General features: G+C 37.1%; 1 protein-coding gene across 5 annotated transcripts in view; it reads right to left on the minus strand.

Moving 5' to 3' along the window:
- Positions 1-23,097, minus strand: part of LOC138175134 (transducin-like enhancer protein 4) — a 155,806-nt gene that overhangs the window by 60,998 nt on the left and 71,711 nt on the right. For 3 of the 5 annotated variants that reach the window (XR_011171899.1, XM_069105499.1, XM_069105478.1), the window contains 2 exons: positions 15,931-16,135; positions 14,555-14,571 (listed from right to left, as the gene is read on the minus strand). Coding sequence is in view for 4 of the 5 variants with exons in the window: in XM_069105499.1 (XP_068961600.1) it covers positions 14,555-14,571; positions 15,931-16,135 (222 nt within the window). In the remaining variant the exon portion in view is untranslated. The remainder of the gene's footprint in view (positions 1-14,554; positions 14,572-15,930; positions 16,136-23,097) is intronic. The other 2 variants (XM_069105508.1, XM_069105490.1) reach the window with 1 other exon arrangement.

Below are 23,097 nucleotides of genomic sequence, written 5' to 3' on the forward strand. Positions count from 1 at the left end.
GAGGAGGGACTGGGATGGGACAGAAAAGGTACAGAGAGGGAAAAAAATAAGGAGAGAGAGGCAGTGAATAGATCAATAGAAGAAACAGCTTACATTCAGATTCACAGGAGAAAGAACACACAGACACAATCATTTCCTGGGAAAAGCTAAAGCCTAATGAGAATTTACTCTGTCTCTTTTATTCAGACAACCAGCTCTTTTGTGACAGGGGCTTCCTGACTGACAGGAACCCAGGGCCCCTTAATAGGATTTCCATATTATTTCCAACACCTGCCCAGAAGTTATTTGTTTACATTGAAGGAGGCAAGATTCTCAAATCAGACATCTGCTTCTAGTTCAGGCATATCTTAGGAAACCATCTAGAAAGAAGCTTTGTCGCCATGGTGACATTTTTATTTTCCTCCTTTAGTTGGTTCAAAACATTAGCATTTCCCATTTTATTTTGTTGTTCAAAAGGCCAAATGTCGCTCAAGAAAACACAGAAGTTTAAAAAGTGTTTTAGGAATGCCATTCTCAAAATTTTCTAGAATGTGATCACAAGGAAAAATCAGTGTAGTATTATTGTGCTTCCTCATGATTTGGGGTTTTTCTTATTGTGTAGCAATCTAATGACTTGCCTTACCTTGTTTTCCTCTAAAATTTGAACAATCACCGAGCTGCAAAGCCTTGAACAATTTTCAACATTATTCACATATTGTTAAGAGGAGGATCCAATTAAATAACAAACCAATAAGAAAGAAAAATAATTCCTCCCATTTTTTTATGAGCTGAAATGTCATGTTTGAGTGCCTGGAGAGCACCAGACTTTTCACAAAACAGAATTAGATGCTTTTCTTGAGTTAATATTCATTATAGTTCATGCTTCTACTTCCTATCGATTTCTTTTTTATTTAGTATTTTATTTTCCCCCAATTACATGTGAAAACAATTTTTAACATTCGCTTTTAAAACTCTGAGTCCCAAATTCTCTCCCTTCTTCCCTCCCCACCCTTCCCATCCCCCTTTGGGAAGGCAAGTAATTTGATATAGGTCATACATGTGTAGTGCTGTAAACTATTTCCATGTTAGTCATGTTGTGAAAGAAAACACAGACCAAAAACAAAACAAAAAACCAAACCCCAAAACAAAACAAAACAAAACTACCTCAAAAAAACTAAAGTTGAAAAACAAGTATGCTTCAATTTGTATTCAGTCACCATCAGTTCATCCTAAGTCCTTCAGAGCTGTCTTGGATCACTGTATTGCTGAGAATGTCTAGGTCATTCATAGCTGATCATCTTACCGTATTGCTGTTACTTTGTACCCAGGACATTTCACTTTGCATCAGCTCATGTAAGCCTTTCCAGGTTTTTCTGAGAGCATCATGCTCATCATTTCTTGTAGCACAATAGTATTCCATCATAATCACATGAGACAGTTTGTTCAGCCATTCCACAACTGACAGGTAGCTTTCAATTTCCTTTTTGTTTTTTTTGTCTCTCTAGGGATACAGACCTAGCAGTGGTATTGCTGCGTCAAAGGGTAGGTATAGTTTCATAGCCCTTTGGACATAGTTCCAAATCACTCTACAGAATGGTTGAATCCTGTTCACAACACCACCAACAATGCATTAATGTCTCATTTTTCCCACATCCCCTCCAACATCTGTCATTTTCCTTTTCCGTCCTATTAGCCAATCTAATAGGTAAATTCTTCCTATTTTTCTGAAACTCAAAGTCTCAGGGAGCTTACTTTGTAGACTACTTAAGGCATTTTAAACTTTCATTTGACTGCCAGATAGTAATTTAAAAAGGAAAAAAGTGTTACCCTACCATAAAGCACTCAATGGCTAAAATCTGCCTAGAAAATTAAACGATGTGGTTAAAAAAAATTTAGAGCAAGATAAAACTTAAATGGCTATAACTGGTTTATACTTATTTGTGCAGTATTCCATAATACAGATACATCATGCAATCTAACCAACAGAAATTTTTTTTTTTGCTTTTTGGAGGGCAATTGGGGTTAAGTGACTTGCCCAAGATAACATGGCTAGTTTTTGTGTTAAGTGTCTGAGGCCACATTTGAACTCAGGTCCTCCTGACTCCAGGGCCAGTGCTATATTCACTGCACCACCTAGCTGCCCCCAACAGAAAAATTACAATATTTTCTGTACAAGATAAAAATAATTGACTTAATTCTCAAAACTGCTTTGCCAAAGCTATAGCAATAACATGTTTTGTTCAACAGTTAGATTAAAAGCAAAGGGATTGTTGTGGAACTCAACAACAGGCTTTTAAATTCTAATTTGATTCAATGAATAAATACACTGTATGAACTCATTAGCATAGGAAGCGATATGTCTTTTTAAAAAAACTGCACAGAGCATGCTTTACAAAACGTTCACATACTGCTCATGTAAGTGACCTCATCCTTCAGGACTGACCCATCATTCTTTTCTAGCCCTCTTTCTCTGTATTAAACTTTGTCTGGGCAAGCTGTCCTCAAGCCTCACTGAACTTCCTTGTTTTATTCTACAGTGTGAAGTCATAACCCTGTACAACTAACATCACAGCTAGTTGCTATGGTAATAATTAGATATGTCTGCCCAGGTTAGAAATTACAATCCGTGTAAGTGGATGCCCCCAGAGGGAAGAAAGCATCTGTAAAGAGAAAAAAAATTTGAGTTATTCAAAAATGCCAGGTAGTAAAATAGAAGCTGGACAGTGCTAAGTCTGGCAGAAATCTGCCAGGGAAGCAAGTAGAGAAGGATGAATTATTCTCTAGAAAGCTGTGCTCTGAGTGACAGGATAACTGTGTTATGGTGGACTCTGAGTGAGAACATGGATAAAATTGCAAACAATTCTTTAGGCAAAAAAAAAAAAAGAGAGAGAGAAGGAAAGTTCTAAATTGTGAGCTAAAGCTCTTGAAATCCAAGTCTCAGTAGTCATATTTACGTAAACCTTATTTGTGCACTTAAAATGACCCTCTTGGAAGGAATGTTGAGAACATAAAGAAGCTGCCATGTAAATTTTATGCTTTTTTGCAAAAATTAGCAATAAGCTAAGAAATTAGAAAGCTCCACCACCTGAACTCAACATCTATCCAACAACTTAGTAGATTATCTTAAAGAGGATGGTTAGGAGGGAGAAGAGGGAATCTTGCCCAAGTCAGCTCGGCCAGGCAGACCAAGACAACAAGCCAGGCCCTGCTAATTAATATTTGTTCTGCTTCAGCACACCGCCACTGGACGAGACTGCAACAAGCAAGCATGTCTCCCCCAATCACATCATTAATCCATTCACGTTTACCACCTGAGGACCAGCTATGCCCCAAAGATATTTACTCCTCTGTTCCACTAACAAACAATTACAACACATTTTCTAGAATTAGGGCACCTGTTACATCCCACACAGTTTACATGCCCAGAGGCAGATATCAATTAATACTCAACAAATTACTGTATCATAGGCCTACAGAAAAAAAGTTGCTAATTATACTTTGCTAAGACTCCACAAAATATCAAAAGAGGGGAGTGTAAACGAATCTCTTTAAAGCAAAAGATAATACTCTATACTTTGTTTTTTCTATCATGTCATCAGTGTGGAAATGAGGCAGACACATTAATTAAATGCATAAGAAGTGTAATTTAGAAGTAGAACTATCCCCGCAAATAATATTAAATTCATCCAGCCAATTGTATTTATCAAGTCAATGACACGGACAGCTTAATTGCTGAAAACATAATCTTCACATTCCCTTAAGTAGAGAAGTTTTTAACTTAAAACACCTTTTTTTCCTCCCTTAAATGTCCTTTCCAATAGTGTTTGGATTAGAGAAAATACTTATATTATAAAGCCAAACAACTAACATCGGATTTTTAGAATTACATGGAACCCTACAGGTGATCAAATCCAATCCCTTCATCTTAGAGATGAAAAAAATGAAGTAGAGTTGACATGACTTGTTCCAATTCACACAACTTTCCCAAGATCCCACAGATTAATGGCAAGGTTGAGCCTGGCTGATTTCTTAGACACCACTGCCTCTCTCAAGTGACTTGTTTTATACACAGTCTTTAGATTCTAATGTATTTTTGTTGTGAGGAAATAGATGTACCAAACATTAAAAAAAATTAGACTATTTTACAAATACATATAATTTACTCTGATATTTTGATTTTAAATACAACAAATCTGTTGTAGCAATGGCTAAATAATACATATAGAATTTTGATGTACCATTCTCATTAGTATTGCCAATATCTCTCAAATCCTGTAACTGTTTTTAAGTTTATTCTTTCCCGTAAGGTGAGTTTGGTTTTTTTTAATATAAATACAATTCTATGAAATCATAAGAAAAATTTGTACAGTCAATATTACAGGATAAGCACATCTTCTCTACATCTATACTGACTATGGACTTCTTTACATTATTTAATTCCATCTGGCAGTCAGGCAGGCATTCAACATAATAACAATGTATTTAATCATTAATGCTTCTTCATGCTTTTCAAACGAGTTTTTATTGTTTTATAATCCCTTTTTTAGTAGTAAAAAATGTGGGGGTGTACACATAAGAACACAAACACACAGAATCACTCTGCGTTACTCACAACTAAACACAGGACTTTTCATAAGACAAGTACAATTTCAACTATTTCCACCTGCCTTTTGTTGTTTTTACTTAAATACTAGTGCCACCCTATCACTTGGTGTTCCCTGGTACCCCAGGTCTGATCCTGTGGTTAGTTCCTTACTCCATAGGGAGTATGACTAAAGGAAACCTAGGTTGGAGTGCAAAATCTGATCAACTCTGTCTTTTAAGGCCTGGTGTAAATATTATCTACATCACTGATTTGAAAAAATATTATTTATAAGGCACTGTATTTGAGGAATCCATAAGGCATGATTCCTATACTTACAAATTTAACAAAGGAAAAAATAGCTTAACTTAGCACTTTACTGCCCTTTCAAACAGATCTTCTCACTGAATTCTCTCAATAATCTAAGCCTATGAAGAAGGTAAGATGTGACCCAGACAGAAAAAGAGCTTTGAAATATTTATCATTTGTCCAAAATCATCAAGTTGTAATCAGAAATCAAACCTACGTCTTCTAACAACAAAATGCCCCAAGGACTCTATTAAGGCACATGACAACACATAGCACATACTATGTGACCTTCTCCTCCGTTCAAATTGGGCCTCAGACACTTACTGACCCTGGGCAACTAAGTGGCCTCAGTTTCTTCATTTGTAAAAATAAGTTGGAGAAGGAAACAGAAAACCCTAAAAAGGGGTCACAGAGTCAGACACAACTGAAAAAAGCAAACAAAAAAAATCGCACTCTGGTTATATATGTTATTAATTATCATAGATAATTATATATATGATATATAGATAATTATATATATAACATATATATGTTATTAATTATATAACTCACATGGTACGTTAATGCTTATAATTCAGAAATAGCTCATTTTTCCTCACAACAACCCTGGGAAGTAAATGGTATTATCTACATCTTTTTTTTTTTACACATGACGAAATTAAGGCAGAGGTTAAACAACTTCCCCAAGAACACACAGCTAGTAAGCATGAGAAACCCCAATTTGAACTCAGCTCTTCCTGACTCCACACCTTGAATTTTCTCACTACTTGGTAATGCGGTGGTCTAAGTTTTAGTCTTTATGGTAGCAGCTCCTTAATAGGGTCCCAATTTTCCAAAGTCCCAACTATCACAAAATCACAGTATATTTAAAACTTGTGTATCAGAGGGCAAGTGACCATTTGGTTTTTTAATTTTTAAAAAAACATCTCTGGGAGATTCCCAAAGGCCATGCATCAGTAATCATGGCCATCATAGCCTTAGGACCTAAGATACCCTGAAACTGTTTTAACTGACCCAGATTTCGGTAGTGTCAGACACTCACAGTCTGTGCTAACTGATTTAATATTCTATTATATCTTCCAGTACTGGATTTACTGAAATGATGGTGGCAATGGCATAGAATGTATGGGGGTGCCTCATTTGGGACCAAGCACATACAACAATGGTTTTCCTACTTAGCCTGATTTTCATGTACCACTTAGGGGAACACAGTCTAGAGTTTGGCATGGGAATCTCCTTTGCCTACTTTCCTTTTTGAACAATAGGATAAGAGAAAAGATGTAACTGAGATGTAGATTCCAGTACAGTGGATAGTGCTGGGCTTGGAGTCAGTAAAATCTGAGGTTAAATCTAGATGTGTGACCTTGAAAAAGTTACTTTTATTTTCCTCAACTGTAAAATGGGAATAATAACAGCACCTACCTCACAAGACTGTGGTGAGGATTAAATGATAATATTTATAAAACACTTAGTACAGTGCCTGGCACATAGTAGGTTCTATGTAAATACTTAGTCCTTTCCCTTTCCTATTACATTATTTGTCCCCACCCTAAACCCATTCCTGGAAAATTTAACTGACTTTCCCCAATTATGCAGACTACAACTGAGTCTGAAGGAGAAGCCCATGTCAGTTTACTCTCAGGCCACAGATCTTTCCAAAGTACCCAGAAAATCAAAGGTAGAGACAGAGGAGAGCTGCTCCATGAGCCCATCTTCAGACTTCTTAACTAGCCATAACTCATTTCTCCTAGAAGCCTGTTCATAAACCAATAGTTAGTAATACTTATTATCTTCTAATAACTCAGGAACATGTTCTTCAGGATAGCAAAGGGTTTACTCTGCAATCTTTTAATTTTAAATGCTTTGGGGATGGAAATCTTTCCAAAACACATTGTACCTTTCTGTGACTTTTGCACAAATGCACACAAGCAGAGATGACTTCTTTGCCTTCAAGGATCACAGAATCAAGGGTCAGATGACTTAGCCCCCTGAGAGAAGAGAGTTATTGATTCATCTTGTTTTTCCCTTCTCAAAACACCTACTACTCAACCTCATCACTGCTTCCCATCTTCTCCAGCCTCTGCTGTTCCATCTACTCTAATCTTTGAAAACAATGGTGCCTTGGCCTTCAAAAATCTCATCTTTGTTGCAGCTATTGGCAACAATGTCTCTGCTATACTCCACTCTCACTTTCTTTGTCCTTGTTCTCTCTTATCTCTTCTGTCTCCATTCTCTCATCAGTCACAAGGTGTACAACCTTGAACAAGTCAATTCACTGGGCCTCAATTTGTCCCTCTACAAATTAGACCATGGTGGCTAAGGTCCCTTCTCTGTACTTAGGAGCCCATGTTCCTAGAATAGACATCAATCATCCAGGGATATTTAGCTCTTTTCTCTACCAACACTTAAATTTCTTTTCTTTCTTTTTTTGCCACAAGACCTTTTCTTTCCTTTAATTTCTTATTTCCAGGCTAAGACACTGTAGATGCTTGAGGTACTACAAAGCTAGTCTCCAGATCATCAAGGTCTCAGTGTATTTCTAAACAGCTTTACTGAATTCATAGAATTTAGACTAAAAAGACCCTCAAAGACCATCTAGCACAAACGTCTTTAATCTTCAGCTAAGGAGGAGAGAAGGGGAAGCGACTGATTACAAAGGTAGTCAGTCAACAGCAAAAACAGGGTTTGACCCCAGATGCTAGGATGCCAAAGGCAAGGTTTTTTTCTACATCAACACGCAGACTTAAGCATCTATTACTATGCTAAGTGTTAAAAGGAAACTCCTTATTTGACATATGAGCAAACTGTAAAAGATTCCTTAAGTATTCAAATTCTTTGTAAATAAATTTTATCTGCAATTCTAAAAACCCATGTTCCTGTATAGAAAATTTCTGGCATCAAGTGGATTCTGTGACAATTCCTTTCACTTCAAATATGCTTTTTGTTGTAGTTGTTTGAGTCTAATTGCCTCAATTCAGATTCAACGTTAGGACAAAGTTAGGCACATGTGAGTTACTGAACAAAGATGGTTTACTTTGTCCAAACACAGCAAAGATACATAGCCAGAATACAATGGTATTTAAGCTTCTCTGACTTGGGAGCCACCTGTTGTGTCCACATCTGCTAAGTACATCACTGGGACATAATGACTCTCTTGGTCTCTGGCACTCACCAAATCTGAGAGGCTCCAAATACACATGGCTGGAGCTTTCTATGTCCCCAGTCCAGGAAGTTTGACTAATTAGACAATCAATAAATATTTATTAAGTATCTGCTACGTGCCAGGCACTGTAATTTAAAAAAGAAAAAGATAGTCTTATTCTCAAGGAAACTCTAATTGGGGGTAAGAGTGGGGGAATGATGACAACATACATAATAGAAAACATACATAATACAAAAATACATAAAAAGCTACATGTTACGTTGTGCCCAGTGTTTTCCTTATTCCCCTGTGAGGCGATACAAGGGTTATTATTCCCAATTTTCAAAGGAAGGAACTGTGTGTGTGTCTGGCACAAAGCCTCTTGCCCCAGGGTTATGGGCATCACTAGAAAGTGGCAGACCAGGGCCAGGAACCAGGGTCAGCTGACTATCAAAAGCGGGTTGGGAATGGTGTGGAGGTGGTAATGTTGCCCCAAGGAGGCCTAGACAGGGCATAAGGAAGCAAAGGGGTTTGAGAAGCTCTTTATTCAGCAGCTTTAACAAGTTGGCTCACTTCAGAAATCTCCAAAAAAGCTGTCAACTACTGTTATTAAATAAGCTGATATGCTTTTACGTCTTTCAAAAATTATTACACTGATGTAACTATTAAAAGACTAATTTTTACAACAAAACCTCTTGTTTCTAACTAGGGGAGGGACTTAGGGCAAAACATTAAAACTCTATGGGCCTCAGCTTCCTCATTTGTTGAATACAGGGAGTTGTATTCAGTAATCTCTGAGGTTCCCTTCCACTTCTGAATTTAAAATTCCATCAACTATTTGCAAACAGAAGACTGAAACCTTCCTTCCTTTCTCAAAGCAATGTCCATATTGCTATGATGTGGAATAGAAGGAAGGGCCAATTTTACTTGTGGCTACAACACTCTTACTCTCAGACAGCCTAAAGGCTCTCTCAACTTGGGTATATTTCTGTTTGAGTAGACTTTAGTCTTCTATACTCTCACCCTAACTGGTTTTCCTCTCTTAATCCTTTGTTTCCACTGTTCTCAAAACCACTGCTTTTGTTTACTTCTCTCCTCTCTTACGCCCTTGGATTCCACTTTTATGCCATTCTTTTCTCAATCTATAATAATCCGAATTTAATTACTCCTTCCTCACTCCAATGTAACAACTCCAAAGCTCCAGAAAGACTTCGGTCTCAAGTTTTCTGAATTGGGGAGGAAGGAGGGGAGAAAGAAAAAGAAGGGGGGCAGCAGGGAATCCATCATATTTTTCTCACACACCATTTCACTCCCCTTCCTTCTTCTCTTCCAACTCACTTACCCTATTTGCCTCTGCCTTCTCCTCCCAGAAAGGAGACTGATAAAGGATAAGGAAAATGTAAGGGACATGTAATGATAGAGACTACTTGGCTGAGTTTGCAGAGACCTATTTTCATTTATATACAGAAAAATGATTGAAAGAAAGACTAAGAAGTCCAAGAATCTTCTGTCCTAGACCATTAGGCTACCTCTTAAAATTGTGGATAAATGCTTCCCCAAAGCATTGTTCTTCTGTGATTTTTCAAAGATCTTCTAGCAGGAAAATTCCTGGAACACTACACCGTCCCCTTCCACTACCCCCGACTCCCCAAAAAATAAACCCAGTAACAGCAACAGAAACAAAATGTAGCAAAAGACTATGGAAAATAGGCAATTTTTCTGTTAATCCAAATTAAAACTCCATCATTTGAAGTAGTCATACTATAAGGCAAATGTGGACTACAGCATACACTTCAATTTGTATGTATGTAAACAGTCCTTATCTCCAGGATAAATCTAAATAAGTCTAAATTTTAATCATCATGAAAGATTCCAAATTTTACCATTTCCAAAGTCACTGTACCTGTCTGGCTCTTAGTTTCTTTATCTATAAAACGAGGACAGTGACCAACAAACCTTTGCAACTCTAATATCCTACTTCAGAGTTTCTGTGGTAGTTCGATCTCTATGGTTATCTCTCACTTATTTCTGCTGAAATTATAGACTTCTATTTATGGAATAGACTCCCCAGCTAGATTTCATTTATGATCCAGTCTTTTATATATTCAACCACTTCCACTTAGGGCAGGTAGGTGGCTCAGTGAATAGAGCACGGGACCTGGAGTCAGGAGGACCTGAGTTCAAATAGGACCTCAGACATTTAACACTTACAAGCCCCATGACCTTGGGCAAGTCACTTAACCCCAATTGCCCTGCCCTCGAACAAGAAAAAAAAAGACTCATCTTCCTGGGTTCAAATCTGGTCTCAGACACTTATTAGCTGTGTGTCCCTGGGAAAGTCACTTAACCTTGTTTGCCAGTTTCTTCATTTGTATTATAAGCTGGAGAAGGAACTGGCAAACCGCTCTAGTATCTTTTCCAAGAAAACCCCAAATGGTGTCACAAAGAGTCAGACATAACTAAAAATGACTGAACAACTTCCACTTAGGAGTAAGGATGTCTCCTGGAGGTTCTGAAGCTATTATGATGGCTATATACTTCCCCCAAAAAATATATTTTTCCTTTTATTTCTAATAATTATCTAAAAGGGAAATTCCTGGAAATTTCTCCACCCTTAAAATTAGCTGGGTGACTTCAGTCTCATTTCAGAAGCCACACTATCCAAAAAGAGCTAAGGTCTGAGCATTTTAATTTTATGCAGTACACACTCTACACGGAGGGGTTATGTGCGCCTGACAATAACAGCTTGTGTCACTGATGATAATATGTCTCACTGTCTTTGACCAATGCTTTTGATTTTTGTGCCTTATTTTATCTTTGCTCTTGTCTCTTGACTGTCAGCGATGAGAAAGTTTTGTCTCACGTTCCAAAACTGCTACCAAAGTAACAAAAAACAAGTGACCCTCAGTGTCTTTCAAGATCAGCAGTATCTTTTTTTCCATCAAGGCACTGGCCTGAAGTTTCTGTGCCTCTTGTCAACACCACTTTGTGAGATTATTGACCACTCTGTGAGATTACTGACTTCTAGAAATTGGGGGCTCTCAGTGTTGTCCTCATTTCTCTAATGCCTTGGAAAACGACAAGTCCAAAATCTGGGCAGAAGAGACCAGGTACTTCCCTCATCACTTCCAACAGTATTTTTGCCTCACAGCCTCTGAAAAGAAATGTGTCCTAATCCCTATAGCCTGATGAGGATCAGTGAGGTGCCATACATTCAAGGGGTGGGAACTAAGGTTCTCCAAAGTAGTTTACAGCTGTAGGAACCACAAAGTAGCTTTTTTAAGTAATTTTTTTGGAGGGAGGCGGCCAGGGCCTACATCAGGGTTGGGGAACCTGTAGCTTTGAGGCCACATATGGCCTTCTGGGTACTCAGGTGCAGCCTTTTGACTGGGTCCAAGTTTTACAGAACAAATCTTTATTTTATTTTTAGATTTGTTCTGTGAGGTCTGAATTCAATTAAAGGTCCACACTTGAGGATCTAGAGGGCCACCTGTGACCTTGAGGTTGCACATTCCCCACCCCCGGCCTAGACCGATGGACTTCTGTCTCAGAACAAGGGATAAGCCCCTATCACATGCAATGATAAAGAATGGTGCCACGAACCCTTGTTCTAACTCTCTCCACCCCAAACCCTCACCACACTGAACACACACACCTCTCTTACAGCCATTTAAAATGATTCTCATGCCCCCACAGTGGCACTCCTGGAGTTAGGATCTTGTCTGCATGCTCTATCCTGGGGATCAAACCTAGGTTACAACACCTTTCCTGGATTCAAAGGAGCTTTAAGGACTAGGTAAAGTCAGGGTAAGAAATGAGCTAAGAAAACTATAAAAAAGAGAGATTGATAAAAAGCAACTGGCCAGCATACATGACCGATTACATTTTGTTTAGTAACCCTGTAATTTCCATGAAGAAAAAAACAACATAACTAGAATGCAAGTAAATTTCTTTTCTTTCTTTTTTTTTTAACTTTATACCAATAGGAAAAGCACCTTAATTACCTGAATTTTACAGTATGTCTACATTTACATTTTATGAGCTATTCTGAAATCTGCCCTGTTTAATAATCTGTGTCATCAAGAAAACACTTTAAAGTGTCTCTCACAATTAAACCCATCCACAACCTTATATAAATCAAAATTTTGCTACCATATCAAAATGTTACACTGGGACTGTATAACATTGCCCACATCCTCATTACATGCTACACTAATTACTACCAGCAGATTCAGAATTTTCTGCACATTAGAGGCTTTTAGAGGAGCTATAAAAAATTTCAGGCACCATTAATTTAAATTTGTATTGAAATTTCCTTTTGACAGATGGCCAAAAATTACTTATTATTTAGAGTACCAGAGCTGCCTGTTTGCACATTAGAAGAGGAAAGGGAAAAATTAAAAGCAAGAAGGAAATTTATGTCACGTTCATTACCTGTTAAATGTTAAGGAGCATTATCCTGCATGAATAAATTATTTCATACAAGCACACAGACTCCAGCTGCTGGCAACTGGCACGTTCTGGCTGATAAAAACCATCTCAAGTCACACTGCAGACAATCATAAAAAGCCCCTCTTAACCAGGAGCCACTTAAGGGAGGACAGATCGATAGAACAAGTGACTAACTGCTACCCTGGGCATCACTGAAAACATTTAAGGAAATTAGCAAACTATTTCACCTTGCAAAGCTGGCTTCTAGCCCTAAATGCTGACACAATCCAACTCAGGATTTGATAATCAGGTAAAAAAAAAATCTATTCATAACTATGGTTCTGTAATAAATCAGTGCAGAATCTTCCTACCTTTCTTTCCCCCTTTTTTCCTTGCCTCTAGCTACAGAGATACTCACTCCCAGACTCACCCCCAAATGATTATAGATGATTCCAAAATAGCCACTACTCCTCTTTGAGGAAATATAAAATGTAATTGACAGATGATATGTGCATTGGAGTAGACCCACTTCTATGGCCTTCTGGGATTGGGGCAGGATAAGAGTCTGGTGTTTAGTTCACCAGCCTGCCTAAAGGGTATATATTTATCATATGAAAACAGGGTAGGTTTTCACCATAACTTTAGAATAATCAGACAGGAATTTTTTCAGAGTCTCTTTTGGTTTATCCTGAGTCTGTAGCTACAAATACTTATTATTTGATGAGCATATATGGGTATGTTATATTTCACACATTTTGCTCAAAAAGTGATTTGAAATCTTGGTTTTAAAGTCAATGAAAAAATATGTAGCACATGATATCTGCTATGTACCCAAAATTTTTTGGTGATACAAAGATACAAGTTTATACATCATACCATAAAAAAGCTATACCTGAAGAATTCATTATGTGAACTTTGTATCTCCAATGATAAATTATGACATTTAGATAGGTATATAAATGTATATTTAAATTACAAATGTTTTACAAGGTTAAAATGTTTTATAGTCAATTTTTTTTACATTGTTTGAGGACTTAGGAAAAACTGAATTTCTTTTTCAAAAGAAGGGCAAGAATTAAATTGATGTCCAAAGTCAAAGTGTACATAATGGGTGGCCTGAGTAAAATATTGTTTTTTTCATGAAGATTACTCTGAAACCTTAAATTCTTTGAGGGATAGAGGAAAGGAAGGCAGAGAGAAGAGATGAAACAAGTCAAGTGACAACATCTGCATTATGCTGAAGACTCAAAAAAGATTCTTCTTGGTGTTGGGTAGTGCTGACCTTTAACAGTGTGAGTGTGAGTAAGTGAGTGAGTGTATGTGAGTTGTGTGTGTGTGTGTGTGTGTGTGTGTGAAAGATTCAAACAATTCTCAGAATATCCTCTTAAGATGTTAAAGGGAAACATTCCCCTGAAATAAGGAAAGCCCAACATAATATATCTTTCTTGTTCTATGCTTTATCTACAAAGATCCTCTTAGATTAAATACCTCAGACTCTGCCCACAATAACTCTGAAAGTTTGTATAGAAAACTTCTATAACAAGAGAAATTTTTTTAGAAATCAAATTAGTTCTCACATTATGAAAATAATGTGAATTTCCATATGTATGAATTACTTTATCAATTTTTTTTATTCACTTATAGACAACTCTCTAAATCAAGAATTATATTATTTGACTGTCACACTGCAAGTTAATACCATAATAAGGGACAGAATATGGTTCTCCAGAAGTGGTACATATTCCTGTGTCCTATTTGATAAATTTGTCCTGATAGAGAAAGGAACAAAAACTCACAAATCTCACAAAAATGAACAAAAACTCAGAAATTAGCCACCACCAAGTCCTAAAATTACTCCAAATGACTATTTTTAAAAGTATTATCAACTTCCAAAATATTCTCCAAACTTAAAAGATTCTCTCATTAAAATAAAAAAAACTAATAAAGCTATCAAAATTACTAAAATGAGACTTTTTCTCAAATTGATTTGAATATAGTTAAACTAAACTCAATTCAAGGCCTTTCTTACAATGACTGTGACTTCAGCTATAACAAAAAGCATTCAGAATATTGTTAAAGAAATTTATTCCTGCTAAGAAATAAAGTCTTACCTTTATAGAGTCTCTGTCTATGGGCAAAACAGCAGCCACCAGAGCAGAGTAAGTGGTGGGAAGAAGGAAAAAAAGAAATGTACTCGTTAGTTTACACAAAATCATACATTTATCACACTTGATCTCTGTTAAATAATAAATTGCAGAGATGTTAACTTTGCTGTGAAGTTAATAATTAATATTGCTCAACCATTTATAAAGTCTAAGTCAACCTTCCTTACTTTTTCAGAATGACTAAAATTAGGTGTTAACATTACCTGATATCTCCACAGAACTTTCTACTTATGAAATGGTTCATAATCCTTTCTGCTGTGACCACATCATTAAGGCAGGCTGATAAAAAATTTTCAGCTTTAGAGCTAGGAAACTAAAGCTCAGAGTGAAGAAAATCTTTTACCCAAGTTTATCACTCATACTACAGACAGGTATAAAAGCAGCAACTCACATTTTTATAACACTCCAATTTTTGGCCTAAGCCACAACAATCTTATAAGGTAAGTAGTACAAGTGTTCTTATATCCATTTTATGGATAAGGAAACTGAGGCTCTGAGAGAAATCAAGTGACCTGGGCCACCAATCACATGAGTAGTAAATGTCCAAGGTTGAATTTGAACCCAGGTCCACCTGACTTGAAGTCCAGCATTCTATCCACTAGGTCATGCTGCTTCAGAACCAGGTCTAGATATTATGAGCTTTTATTATAAAATACACTTTTTTTTAAATCAAGAGAGCCACACTGCTGGTGAAGTAAACTCCCACAATTAAACATTTGTGGGATGTTACCAAGGAGACTTCCATCTATCTTCCTGCCATTAACTAATAAAGATGATTATAAAGCATGCTGAAAATACAAATTGCTATTAAAAATGTCTACTAATTATAGTCTATCTAAACATCATTGGGTATTTTAAAAAATGTAGCACAGCATAATTAATGCTTTGGTGAGGGGGGTCCTGTGCCTGCGTTTTCACCAGTAAGGAGAACTCTATGAGGCTTACTCCTCCAGGGCACGAGTAAGAGGTGAGCTGTTGATCTGATTTTATTCATTTGGTAAGCATCTCACTTTGTAGTTTTAAGAGGTACCTAGGACACTAACGGGTTGAATGACTTGTCCCAGGATCATACAACTAGTGAAACTAATAAATTATTAATAACAGACTATCATTAATAAAAAGAAAATCAATTCACTGCCATGGAAGGATAGATAAACTCTTCCAGAGCACAAAGGTGCCATCTTGTTAATGTACCTCCTAATAATGGGCTCTAATTTGCTTGTTTGGGGTAGGATCTAACACAGTAACAGAGTATATACGAAGCATCCAAAACCTACAACCAGTATCACAACTGAGCTTGACACTCCTCCCAGACTTCTCACCTCTTGGGTGATCGCTGTCATGGTGCTTCTTTTCATCTTTAATTGGAAGGTGAGACTGCCCACCCAGTGCACTGGAGAGAGCCAAGAGGCCAGCACTGCTACCGATTGGTGGGATGGCAGGTGGCTGAAGACCTGATGGGTGTGGAGTGAGAGGCACCGGCAGACCGTGTCCATGTGATAAATGCTGGGCCTGGAGTTGTTGCTGCTGTGAGAGATTAAACACAGATGTTGAACTTGTTCCACAAGCTGGCATGCAGGGGAGGCATGGGGGTGAGGGGGACGAAAGGGGATAGGCCCAAAGCCAGCCCCTGGTGGGGAAGGGGCAGCTTGCTGATAAAATCTCTTAATGCCCATCTGTCCAGAGATGGAGAAAGGAAGAACAGTCAGTGCTATCCTAAATACAGGCTTAGGGGATCATGATTAGGTTTTTTGTTAGCAATTAACTGAACAACTTATAGCAACCTAAGTTCAGAGACATTTCTTTCACAAAGTGTTTACGTTTTATACTTAAAAACAAAACCTTGGTCTCATACGTTTCTAATCAAAACATATACGTGAGTAACTATTAAAGCAGTTATGTTGAACACAAAAAAAAAACCGAAAATTGAGAAAATTAGTGTTAAACAGTTCTCCCAGAACCACTGCACAGCATGCAGTGAGAGTTAATTTGAAAAAGAAAACCTGAATTAACAACCCAGAAAAGGAAACTGGTTGCAGCAACCGTTTTAAGCCCTTTAAGTGTCCTCAGCGGTACTTGAGCAAATTACTAAAGAAAATCTAATGTAGCAAAGCTTGGGTCCTCCTGTAGGCTTGCTCAATAATGCTGAAATAATTGGGCACTCTGTGCACGTTTAGTGATGCTCGAATGAAAAGCGAGAGGCCTGCCCTTGTACTCGTCTCTAGCTGCTGACTCTGTGTTGTGACAGGTTTATTTGAGTGGGACTGTGATGCATGCACCAGTAACTGCGCTGACAAGAGTCTAAAGTCATTTTTACCAGTACACTGGCAACACATAGAGAAAGCCCTTGAGAGGTTCGAATTGGAGTGCTTGACCTCAACCAAGGCCGCATCCAGCTCTGCAATACTAACCATTGTGGGGTGGACGGTTTGTTGTTGCTATTGAATGGGAAAGAGGGGAAAAAAGGGAAGAGGTAGGAGGATGTTATGTTAAATATCTCTCTCGACATGGATTCATTCAACTTAAAAACTTATTGAACAATATTCTGTGAACAAGTGTTCAGTAGTTGTCGGATTAACTTTTTAAGCAGGTGAGAAATCAGTTATTCCTTTTTTAAATAAACCACTTTTCAAGTCTGGCTTATAATAGTCAAAAAGGCTCTACTATTATTTCCTCCTCCCAAACATGGTTTTATAAAATGGGTTATAAAGAATCAATTCTGGTAAGAACTTGTTCTGGTAAGAAATGTCTTTAAATGTTCTTTTTTAGTTTGAGCCAAAAAGCTGGAGAGTTTTGAGGAAAATGTTTCCTCTTCTCCCTATCCCCCATAAAAACCTCCAAATGCAATTCTAATTCTCTTCTCACCAGGATATTTCTTTGTCTCTTCCCATTCTCTATTCTGTATTATTATTTTTTACCATAAAAGTCAAAGTATAACGTTAATTATTTCCTCCTATGACTTCTCATGTGTTTATTGGTTATTTGAATATATGGCAATATAAAAAAATTAAGGGGAACTACTTTAAAGGATATATATTCACTTAAAAGAAATAAGGCAATTACCCAGATACTTAAATCCCTCATTACTCTCTTCTACTATCACCTCAACTTGCTTTTTGCTAATTGAGTGGGTATTTCAACTAACTGAAATTTTAGTCCAAATTATCTATAAAATTGTGTCAAGTATTTATATTTCATATAGAATAAGACAAAGTCTTGTGTAGCAAACAATCATATTTTCAAAATATGTATATTTCAAAATGCACTAATATAGATCTTTTTCTACAGAATGAGCTCTAAAATTAAGTGTTATGGAACATTTCTGTCAAAACCTGTCTTCAGCTGAATATCCATATGGTTGTCTCCCTTTTGCTTGAAAAGTGAAAATATGGCAAAAATTCATCATATCCTCAGAGTGCTTCACATTTTTCCAATTGTGTCAAGGACACAAAATAATCTCATCTTTCCATGCAGCTGGGGACTGTTGAAATGACTGAAAAGATATCCCTAATCTATCCAAGGCCAAGAGATATCTCCAGGGATCCACACTTCTTCCCACCCTTCCACTTCAAAATAGTTGTCTCCAACTCAAAGGCTAATACCTTGACCTGTGCATTTGGATCCTGTCCCTGGCTCTTCCTCCTGAATATCACTGCTTCATTCATCCTCTCCTCCTCCCCCTCCCCAGTTTCCCAAAGCGTTTTATTCAAAATTCATAATTTACCTACATTAGGAAAGACTTAAAATAGTATTCCTGTATCCTGAAACAAAGTCCCGCTGTGCCTTTTCTAGCTTCTGGCATCCTATTTCTCTCCTTTTGACTGCCAAATTTCTGGGGGAGAAAGCAATCTATTCTATATCCACTGCCTATCACCCAATTCCTTCCCTCACTAATCAATTTATAACTATCCTATATCAAACTACTACCTAATTTCCAAATCTGATGACCTTTCCTCAGTCCTAATCCTCTTTGACTTCTCAGAACCCAAATATTAACACCCTCCTTAAATAAAGAGCTCACTCCCCCAGTTTCCAAAGGCTTTCCAATATCTTCAATTCCTTCCTCTGACTGCAACATCAGTTTTCTTCCTTACCACTGGGGAGATGACTCACCTTTCTCTGATCTCCAGCCCTAGGTCTAATCTCTGATCTCACATTCCAATGACTGATAAACATTTGCCCTTGATCGTCCTTTCATCACAATCCACAAATGGCTATCAAGCATCCCAAAATCAAAGCCAAATTAACAGACATTTATATAGCATTTTAAAGTATGCAAAGCAGTTTACATACATTAACTCATTTGACCCTCAAAGACTCCTTACTAGGAGTCATAGGACCTAGATTGTGGCTCTGACTAGGACTGTGAAACCTCAGGCAAATCACTTAACTCTCTAAGCCTCAGTTTTCTAGTCAACAAAATGATGGGATTAGAATAAATAGCCCCATCTTTCTGGGGATAGCTCTTTAATTGTATGATTATGTAGAAGGAACTATAATGGCCATTTTACAGATGAGGAAATTGAAGATCAGAGATATTAAATACTTAGTTCAAAATAAAATACTAGCATGTAAAAGGTGAGATTCCAACTCCTCTGGACTCCAGGTCCTGGACTCTTTCAACCAAGGCACACTGGTTCTCAAGCAGAACTCATCACTCATTCAAATTTGATACCTCAGGTATCACTGTTTATGCATCCTTCTCTACTGCCTCCCATGTGTGTACATATATGCTTGTGCAGAATATCAGGGGTGGGGAGCTGTGGCCTCAAGTGCAGCCAGGTTCCCCACCCCTGTTGTGGCAGACAGGAATATGTGGGCTTTATCATAGAAGAAAAGCTGCCCAATGCTTCCAGCTATCCAAAAACGTAATGGGTTAGGAAGGCACTTCACCAGAGGTCTTCAGGCAGGGGCTGAAATCACCAGCTTTGGTGATGCTGTAGGAGGGTTGTTGAAGGTGTGTTGAACTAGACAGGTAATCTATGTGTCCTTTCCAAAACCGGCATCATGGGATTCAATTTTATTGACTTCAAATTTTATCAAATACGAACAGTTCTCAGTTCTGAATTTTTCACATACTATTATACTAGGTTTATTGACTGAGATAATGTGCTTCAAAGGAGAGGGGGAAATGCGAGAGAACAATTATACATATGGTAGTAATACTTGTATATGACTATTAATATGCATATGTGTGTATGGACATATTTCTGAATTTATACATGCCCAAGTGCATGCACACATATATACACATTCTATCTCCATTTCTATACATATGTTGTTATTCAGTCATTTCAGTTGTGTCCAACTCTTCATGACCCCACATTTTGGGGTTTTCTTAGCAAAAATACTGGAGTGGTTTTCGATTTCCTTCTCTAGCTAGTTTTACAGATGAGGAAACTGAGGCAAAGATTTGCCCAGGGTCACACAGCTAGTGTCTGAGGCTGCATTTGAACTCAGGTCCTAGAGAACTCCAGGTCTAGCGTATCATCCACTATGCCACCAAGCTGTCCTATACATATAAATACTCATACATACCCCTATCTCACAAGATGATTTTGAAAAGAGTTTGGCAAATTTCTGAAATTTTGTTATTTTAATAGGTTTCTGTTTTTTTAAATCTTAATAATATGTAATATGTGCTATATGTGAGAACCAAGCCACCCCCCCAAATCAACTATTTTGAGTATTCCCCCCCAAAAAACCCTAGAAAATAAAGCAGATAATAAAGAGATAGTTCAATGTTAGTAATCCAAAGCTATAGAATAAAAGCAAATTGACAGCTTTTAAGTCAGATACATTTTAAGATTAATAAAAGAGAAAATGCTATATTTTATAGATATGTTAAAAGTCATGAATGTCACCCTTAGATGTTGTCACCTTGCAGCATACAGTGGCACATGTAATATTTACAACAAATGAATGATTCCTGATAGTTCAAACAGTTGGTTAAAAGACACCTTTTGCAGAGACAACATATTGCTAATTGGCATATAAAAGCAGCTAACCATACCCAAGGCCTACTTTTTAAAAACATTTAGAGTGATCAATTTTAAAGCATTCAAAAACAAACCCAGTAAAAAAACAAACAAAAGAAAGACTTAAGAACACTAGGAAACACAAATGATAAGCCCCAAATCCAGAGACCAGTAAGCATGCTGCCTTGCTCTAAGACAGAGAGGCGATGTGTACAATGGTATATACATTTTGGAGCTGGCTAAGGAGGGCATTTGTTCTGCTTGACTGTTTTTCTTTTCCAGTGAGGAATAATAAAAGTGCTTGATAATTAAAAGAAATTAATTTTAAAATAAAGAAAATAGTAACATTAACAAAGAAAACACTTCAAGAGTTTCCTGGTCAAAAGTGTTCCGTTTTGAGGCCTATCTTCTTGGAGAAGAATCATTTTTCTCCAAGAGGTTTTACAATCAACTTTGAATCAAAGCTGCACATAGCTTTCCACAAACTAATATGAAGGCTCAAGGCCATTATCCTGATAGCCTTAACACCCTTCTCTAAGGGATAGCCATTTCAAATGTTAATTATAGACCAATTAACCTTCAATGGGCTACTACTTTATCAAATCTTTATCCTTTATTTACACAAAAGTAAAATTTACAGTATTTTATGGAGAAAAAATGCATATAAATAGATCATAGTAACCCAAAAGGCTAATAAAATAATTAAAGAGAAAACAGCCCCCAAGATAATTAATTATAAACAAGAACACTGGGGACAGAAGGAATGGAAAAACAGTGAAAGGGAAAAAATCATGGCAAGGAAGTATAAAAAAGGTACAAGGAAGACAGATGGACATGGTCTATTTCAATTACCAAAAAGTAAATTGAATGTTAAGAGAAATAAGCTCAAATAACAATCATAAGGGATGGAGGTTTTTGTCTAGGAAAATACCGTGTTTCCCCGATAATAAGACACTGTCTTATTAAATTTTTTGGACAGAAAAACACCAGAGGGCTTATTTTTAGGGGAGGGCTTATTTTAATAAACACTGACAGCAATTTTAATAAACAGGTAAATGTGAACAAAAAAATGTACCTTTATTCAATAATGAATTCAATAAAGAACAGGATGACACGCTCACTGCTGCAGCTCTGATTGGATGCAGCTCGGAGCGCGGCGTGCGTTTCACGGGGGGGGGGACGGTGCATACAGAGGGTACTGTAATGTAGCGTGCAGCGCAGGGGATCACCTTCACTACAGTAGCAATCTCAATAGGGCTTATTTTTGGGGGAGGGCTTATTTTAGAGGAATCTTACACAGTAAGGGGAGGGCTTATTTTCGGGATAGGTCTTATTATCGGGGAAACACGGTACTTATCACGAATGAGAATTTCTACTTTCAGTGTCAGACACAGGGCTGCCTAAGACAACTGGCACAATTACCAGACTTGTTTCTTCAGATGAATAATTTCATTAAACTCTTCTGCCCCAAACCATACCACAAAAACTCCATTTCTTTTTTCCTATAATCTCTATATACTCATCTAAGTAACGTCAAAACGGACTGTAAAACAAGCACTCAATTAAAATGATTAATCTAATACTGATAAAATAGCCGGGAATTATTTTTTGAAAGCCCAGTACAGTAAAGTTAAAGGTGGCAGAGAGCTGGCCAGCAGCATACCTAGTTTAAAACCTCTCAGTGGATTCTCTTTTACTAAGAATTATTTCCTTAAAGCTGTTTCAAGTTTGAGAAAAAGGTAAAAAAGATACTATAAATGATGTCTTGTGAGATGCTAGATTTCCATCACCAAGAAATGTCAATGAGTGGTACAGTGGAGACAACCATTTGGATCCAGAGTTCAAATGATGGCTCTGATATTTATACCTATGTTACCTCTGGTCAGCTGCTTAATTTCTTTAGGAAGTTCTCCTTTAACTATAACATGTTCATTTGGGGGACTAGACTTCATGATCTTCAGAGTTGTAAATCTAGAAGCCTAAGAAGAAATGGAGGAAACTAAAGCCTACAGAGGTAAAATAGAATTGAAAGGGCCTACCAAATGCTACCTAGCTAACCTTTCACAAAGGCAACAAAGGTAAAGAAAATACAAACACATGCAAATAAGGTAAGGCTATGGTTTTTAAGAAGTTCAGAAAATGCAGCAAAAAAAAATCTAAATTCTCCCAATTCAGAATCTGTAGTAATAGTTACTAGATATGCAAAGTTTACCTTTGCCATATATAATACAAACATACATACACCCAGATATAAAGGGTTTCCCAAGTAAAAGTATAAATTACATCTGAAGAGCTTATTTATCCTACTTAGCATATTTTAAAGTGTTCTGACACCTTAATTTTGTTGTGAGAATAAGTACTGCTAATTATAAACAATTTATATTTATAAATAATCATTCTAGTGACCAGATAACAGATTTTTTAAAATCATATGCAGATTTGTAAGTGGGAAAATATGTTCAATTATTTTATTTTTCTTTTCAGTAACTAGTATATTCCATTATAAAGAAA

The sequence above is a fragment of the Petaurus breviceps genome, unplaced genomic scaffold (genome assembly GCF_028583685.1).
Source record: "Petaurus breviceps papuanus isolate PSGF00001 unplaced genomic scaffold, PetGlider_PUasm1.0 138, whole genome shotgun sequence".
Lineage (NCBI taxonomy): Eukaryota > Metazoa > Chordata > Mammalia > Diprotodontia > Petauridae > Petaurus > Petaurus breviceps.